Source organism: Colobus angolensis, unplaced genomic scaffold, assembly GCF_000951035.1.
Source record: "Colobus angolensis palliatus isolate OR3802 unplaced genomic scaffold, Cang.pa_1.0 Scaffold144, whole genome shotgun sequence".
Taxonomy (NCBI): domain Eukaryota; kingdom Metazoa; phylum Chordata; class Mammalia; order Primates; family Cercopithecidae; genus Colobus; species Colobus angolensis.
In genome coordinates this window covers 1,254,537-1,262,079 of record NW_012114533.1, presented here as the reverse complement: position 1 = coordinate 1,262,079, position 7,543 = coordinate 1,254,537, and the positions used below count along the sequence as shown (strand labels likewise).

At 40.9% G+C, this 7,543-nt stretch overlaps 1 protein-coding gene across 1 annotated transcript in view; it reads right to left on the bottom strand.

Moving 5' to 3' along the window:
• The window catches only part of LOC105507115 (chromosome unknown open reading frame, human C10orf76), a 218,950-nt gene that overhangs the window by 99,136 nt on the left and 112,271 nt on the right, over positions 1-7,543 (bottom strand). The window contains exon 23 of the mRNA XM_011935493.1: positions 3,236-3,311. Within this exon, the coding sequence (XP_011790883.1) occupies positions 3,236-3,311 (76 nt within the window). The remainder of the gene's footprint in view (positions 1-3,235; positions 3,312-7,543) is intronic.

Genomic DNA, 7,543 nt, shown 5'->3' with positions numbered 1-7,543 from the left:
GGATGGTCTCAATCTCCTGACCTCGTGATCCGCCCGTCTCAGCCTCCCAAAGTGCTGGGATTACAGGCTTGAGCCACCGCGCCCGGCCTGAAATAACCAGTACTTTATAGTTCACCAGGAGCTTTCATATGCATTACGTCATATAATTCTCACAACCACTACCTGGTGAAATAGTTGCTATCACCATCAGCTCCACTTTACAGATGGTGGATAGAGGTCCACAGAAGCTAAGTAACTTGCTCATAGTCACACAGTAAGTGGTAGAGACAAAAGAAAAAAATACAGTTTTTCCAACTCAAATTTCCATATTCCTTTCAATACATCATGGTGAGTTTTCTGTTTACTCCTCCATGTTAGTCTTCAATGTAGCTTTACAGAAGGAGGTATTATGGTTTGCAAGAAAGAGCAGCCCTGAACTTGGACTTCGAAGACCTAGGATTAAGCTGAGCATGGTGGCTCAGCCTAATTACGCCTGTAATCCCAGCACTTTGGGAAGCCAAGGCAGGTGGATCATTTGAGCTCAGGAGTTTGAGATCAGCCTGGGCAACATGGTGAAACCCCATCTCTACAAAAAAATACAAAAATTAGCTAGGTGTGGTGGCACGTGCCTATAGTCCCAGCTACTTGGGAGGCTGAGGTGGGAAGATTGCTTGAGCCTGGGAAGCAGAGGCTACATTGAGCAGAAATTGCGCCACTGCACTCCAGCCTGAGTGACAGAGTCAGACCCTGTCTCAAAAAAAAAATGGAAGAAAGATGGGGAAGGGGAAGGGGAAGAAGAGGAAGGGGAGGAAGAGGAAGGAGAAAGGAGAAGGAGAAAGGAGAAGGAGAAAGGACAAGGAGAAAGGAGAAGGGGGGGGAGAAGGGGGGGAGAAGAAAGAAGAAAGAAGAAGAAAGAAGAAAGAAGAAAGAAGAAGAAGAAGAAGAACCCATTATTAATTCTCAGCTTTGCCAAGGAACAAATACGGGGACTTCCACAATATACAACATCTTTAAGACTCAGTTTCTTCACTGAGAAAAAGTATATTTTTAAAAGTACATAATACACCCTATAAAGTTTGAAGATTAAAGAAGGTAGTATAAGAAAGAGCAGCACAAAGTCTGGCATTTAATAAGTGAGAATAGATGTCAGAAAAAAAAATGGTAAACTTTTGCAGGCTTAGTACCACCTGTATTTTTTCCTGATCTGGCCTTACTGTGGTGACATTCAATCACTTCTTTCCAATAATCTCTTCAAAAAATTGATTTGTTTTGAGACAGGGCCTCACTCTGTTACCCAGGCTGCAGTGCAGTGGCATGATCTTGGGCTCACTGCAGCCTCAACCTGACCTCCTGGGCTCAAATGATCCTCCCACCTCAGGCTCCTCAGCAGCTGGGACTACAGGCATGTGCCACCATGCCCAGCTAATCTTTGTTTATTTTGTTTTTTAGAGACAGGGTCTCACTATGCTGGCCAGGCTGGTCTTGAACTCCTGGGATCAAGTGATCCTCCCACCTCTGCCTCCCAAAGGTCTAGGATTACAGGCATGAGCCACTGAGCCTGTCCACAACTGGATCTTTTTGCTACTTTAGATGTATACTGAGTCCGATTATTAGCAACAGTAAAAATGATGTGATTATTGCAGCAAGTTAATCAGAGAAATTTAAGGAATGAAAATGAAGGTATAGGCCTGACAGTCATACAAAGAGAAGAAACAGGTTACATGGTAACAAGGCTCAGCCCAGTCCTTTCTTAGCTGTTGGAAAAAGGAGAAGTCAAAAGCTTAAATTAGCTGCTTGATGGCCCTTGGGAAGAACAGGGACAGCAGCCAAGCCAGAAACCACAAAAAGGAAAAGCAACAAAGTAGAAGATAAGGCAAGTATAAAGGAATGTGATCAAGGAAACAGGCCCCACAGGAAAAGGAGCTGCCTGAAAGGCCTACATAAATACATGAATAAGTCAACACAACATAAATTATACCCATATGCACTTCATACCCTAGCCTAGAACCTGGTGCTTCATTCAAACACCCACATTTGTCATGCTGCCCTTGGGTCATAAAAGGATATTTGGGAGAAGGCAGTTTGTAATTCCTGATTCTTACAGAAAATTGCATTTATCATAAGGCCTCACCACAGTATCTAGATTATTTGCTAGGTGCGGATATGCATTTATTTGTGAGATTTATACAATTGTGTTTGACGCAAAATGACTCTGGGGACAGGTAAGGCAGATCAACCTTCACTGCAATCTTGTTAGCACATTTCACCCCCATGCTCCCTCATCCCAGTCCTCCTAACACACACATTTCACACTTCTCCTTTTATGCCCAGATGTGCCAAACATGGTAGTAAATCACTGCAGGGACAGGACATTTTACCTTTAAATAAAAAGAAAGAAAAGATATAGGAAAAAAATCACAGACCAGCTATGTCACACATTAGAATCTATACCAAGTTGTAAATGTGCATTACTATTACTAGGAATGTCTGGCAAGTCTTACATCTGGAGCTAAATCAAGTTCCCCATCTGTTGGATTTGCCTTTTACTCAATGTTAATTTTTCAATTGTTTATAAGAACAATGTAATAACTGTTGGGAAAACAAAAAATCATAGGCACAAAGGGAGCAAGGAACAGAAGAAAAGTCGAATTTAGGTTTCCCAATGGTGAAAGCACTTTCTCCTCTCCATTTACCAACAGCTCACACCAGCCGCATGGGTGGTGCCTCTTCAAGACCCTGACCAACTCCATGCCTGACACAACTTTATCCAATACATATGGCACTCTGTAATTGCCTTGCTGTTTCATAAGCAACCTAAAATGACTCAGCCCCATGGACTCCATTTGCCTCTGTTTACCATAAATAGTAACAGTCACGTAAAGTAAAAGGTCAACATTCTAGATCTCCATGAATCATTCACTGAAGGCATGGAGAAAAGCGGAAAATCTTTGGAGAAAAGCTTTCAGATGACCTATACACAGATCACTCTGGCAACTAGCATGCCTGAAAAGGGCTTGTAACCATCTCTCAGTAAAAAAATTCACAGAACAGCCAGCACTTTGAGCTGTTTCAATATGATAAAATAAAATCCTCGTGTACTCCTGCTTTTCCTGATCAAGTACGACAATTTTTCTTCCACTCCTACAGACATCAAGGCTTAAAATAGTAGTAGTGTTTAACACACTCTACTTAGAAAGGTACAATAAACCTAAGGAAGAGCCAAGGAACTCTGCAAGAGATACTTCTCATTCCTTACCTGATATTAACCAATGCATGGGTCACCTTGCTAGCTGCTTCCTTCCACTGGCCTGCATTGGTAGAAAGCCTCAGGACTGCAAAGAAGGAAAGAACACAGATCTGTCAAATCCTCGGCATAAAACACAAACATGAGGAATGAAGACACATCTCAGAATAGCACTCTCAGAATAACCAAACAAAGCCTATGCCAATCTTCTGTTAAAAACATCCTCAGCTTAGATAAAAATACAAGGGCTTATAGAATTCTCTCAACTATTTTCACTCGAGTTTTTTCTCTAACTTCTTTTCACTTTCTATCAAAATACTCTACTCCTTCTCTGCCTTAGGTTTTCCCTCCCCTCTGCTAACAGGGCTCCATAACTTAATTTTTGCATGCATTTACAATCTACACTGGGGTGGTGATGTGAAGGTAACCTGGTTGCCATATTTATCATTTCCCTAATGGTGGGGGCGGATTTAGTGGAACTGGCTGGCTTAGTTGATGTCCCTTCCTGCTCTATGTATATGTATAAACTCCTTAACATATAAACTCAGTCAAACAGGACACATCCACATACAGGATGGTCATGTGTCAATCAAGGATTAACCTTTTTTTTCTTTTTAAATTATACTTTAAGTTCTAGGGTACATATGCACAACGTGCAGGTTTGTTACATATGTATATATGTGCCATGTTGGTGTGCTGCACCAATTAACTTGCCATTTACGTTAGGTGTATCTCTTAATGCTGTCCTTCCCCCACGACAGGCCCTGGTGTGTGATGTTCCCCACCTTGTGTCCAAGTGTTCTCATTTTTCAATAACCACCTATGAGTGAGAACAGATTAACCTTTATTTGGTCCTCTGACTGAACTGTGTGACCTACAAAATGAATCTACAAGAATGTTCTTCCCTTGTGTGACCAAATTCTCTCCCTTTTCCAAACTCACACACAGAGGAAAGATAATAGAAATACAGACCTGAATATATCCTCTATCAGCTATGATCTTCAGAGTCACACATTAAAGTACCTATGCCATTTTAGAAAAGAGACAAACAGCACAAGTGCTCCTTGAAAGAGCAAGCATATGGTAGGCACTCTAAGTGTATGTTTTAATGAATGCTAATTAATAAGAGCTAAATATATGGAGACCCTACTATGTGCCAGGCACTGGACCAAGTTAGGGTATATGTAATGTAGCATACAGATGAGGAAAACCAAGACTGAGAGGAGACAAGTACAGTAACTGATTGCAGTCATTCACACAAATTGTAAGTAATGGAGCTGGAATTTAAACCTGGAGGGAAACGACTCAAGAGTGTACATTTATGCAGAGAAGAACAAGATCTCTGAAGCCAATGGTCAGGGTCCAAGTCCAGCCCCTGCCACCTACTAGAGAATAACAGCAATACCTATATGAAAGAATTGTTATATATAAAGTTCTTAGATTAGTGCCTGCCACATAGTAAATAAATTTTAGCTATTATTAATTTCAATAGACTACCTCCCAAATGAATGAATGAATGTACTGTATCTGAGACTTTCCCAAAAGAAAAAAAGTAGGGCCCCACTAACATTAAGAAATGCGTGACCAATCTGTATATGACCTTCATAGCTGAGTATCATGACTATGTACGCCTGACCCAAGATTCTCAAGAGCTATAGCAGCAGCTCTATCAGAGGGGAGGGCCTGTGGCTGTAATAGGGGAAAGAAAGCTCATGTGGCTGCTCTACATCTGTTTCAGCAATGTCTCACGTTTCTAAATTCATGCAATTTTATGAAAAAGAAGATAAGACAGAAGGCTTAATAAAACACATCAACAGTGTTGCTTTTTTAATTTATGAGACTTAGTGCAAGGGAATTTGGTATAGTTCCAAGTTAAAGCTCTACAATCTGAACTCAGGTTTCACTGAGTGCATGTGTGAATTTATTCATGTCATGAACAAAATTGTTTCAGGAAGCCATACATGTATTGTTCAACTCAATTGTGAAATTTATTTAGATGCATTGGTTTTTCACCAGATCCTCCACAAAATCACAAGTTCTCTGATGGTAGAACCTAGACGTTTATGAAATGGAGCTGAATTTTACCTCCTCACATTTTCACAGAGGTATTAAACTCTGTCCACAGATTACTTCTCTGTAATACCCTGTCAGCTCTGTTCCTTCCTGAACAGGCACCCAGATGACCTCATCACTGCATTTCCTTTGGAAACGCCATTGGTTTTTACATTCTTTTCTGAGCTACCAAATTGAAACACAAAATTATTTCAAAATTCCCTAAAAGTCTCAAACTAAAGCAATCATTTATGTAGTAAATTATGGTACACAAAAATAATATGCAACCATTTAAAAAGAGACATGAAAATTACAAAAAATACAAATTGTACTTTAAAAAACACAAGCTAGAAGGATATCATGATTACAACTCTGTAAAACTATGCACGCATGTGGGTTAATATACAAAATGAAAACAGTGGTCGTACTAGAACCAAGGAATTATAAAATTCTAAATATTTTCTATGCTTTTCTTTAGTATTGGTAATTGTCTTTGATTTTAAAAATAATAAAAGACAGATTAAAACATAATGTCAGGCCGGGCGCGGTGGCTCACGCCTGTAATCCCAGCACTTTGTGAGGCCGAGACGGGCGGATCACGAGGTCAGGAGATCGAGACCATCCTGGCTAACACGGTGAAACCCCGTCTCTACTAAAAAATACAAAAACACTAGCCGGGCGAGGTGGTGGGCACCTGTAGTCCCAGCTACTCGGAAGGCTGAGGCAGGAGAATGGTGTAAACCCAGGAGGCGGAGCTTGCAGTGAGCTGAGATCCGGCCACTGCACTCCAGCCTGGGCGACAGAGCACCAGACTCCGTCTCAAAAAAAAAAAAAAAAAAAAAAAAAAATAACGTCATTTACGGTTCTGGGTACCTTCTGTGGAGGTCCTTCCCATACAGTGGACTTCACTGCAGCCAAACAGGAAGATTAAGTATGTGCCTTTACCAAAAATGTCTTAGTGAGCCCTCACGCCTGTAATCCCAGCACTTTGAGAGACTGAAGTGGGTGGATCACTTGAGGTCAGGCATTCAAGACCAGCCTGGCCAACATGGTGAAACCCCATCTCAACTATAAATACAAAAAAAAAAAAAATTAGCTGGGTCTCGTGGCATGTGCCTGTAGTCCCAGCTACTCAGCAGACTGAGGCAGGAGAATTGCTTTAACCCTGGAGGCAGAGCGTGCAGTGAGCCAAGATTGCACCACTGCACTCCAGCCTAGGCAACAGAGCAAGACTCCATCAAAAAAAAAAAAAAAAAAAGTCTTTCCTCTTCTAGCCAAGATGCAGTAATAAGACATAACTTACCCTCCTACTTTAAACAACAGAAACCTGGACAAAACATATGAAACAGTGGTTGTCAGACAATGGAAAACAAGCAATATAGAACTGTGATCCCCCAAAAGGAGGAAAACAAAGAAGGTGAACCCTACAACTGCCCTGCAGAAAAGTTCCCACACTGCAGAGCTGGGAAGAAGAATCTAAACAAAAGCCAGAAATCTTGCAAAGTTGAAGACACAGAGATCAGCATTTGGAGAGGCCAAGACATCTAGAGGATGTGGGGCAGAAAGCTGGCAAGGAGGGAGTTTGACAGACAGCTCTGGAGATCCCTTGTATCTCTTGCAGACACTGATCTATGCGTACAGAAGAAGAAACTACCCAAGGCTGAGGGCGAAGAATCACTGGAAAGGAGAAGAAACTGAGGAGCTCATGACACGCTCCGCAACGAAAATAACTTGTGTTTCCACCAGCAAGAGTGGAAAGACCTAGTAACACATGGAGTATCAGGCAGGTTCTGTAAATGGGTACTGCATTTGTAATGGGACAAACTAGCCTACATTCAAGGTTGCTCTTGATCTACCCTCAATCCTTAAAAGCAAAACCTGAAAAGATCCAACTGATTCCACATAACATAACCACATTCCAGAAAAAAGTACAATCTTACATAAAAGAAACATAACAAAATCCAGCATTCACATCATAAAAATCACAATTTCTAAATTCTAATGACAAAAATAACCAGGCACGCAAAGAAACAAAAACATATGAACCATAAGAAACAAAAAAAATATGAAGCATAAGCACAGGGAAAAGCAGTCAGTAGAAACAGACCTAGACATGAAGAAAGACAATGGAAGGAGAAGACAAGGACATTAAAACAGCTATTAGAAATATGTTCCATATATTCAGGAAGACTGAGGAAAATTTGAAAATGATGAGCAAAGAAATGGAAATATTAAAAAAGAAACCCATGGCTAAGCACAGTGGCTAAT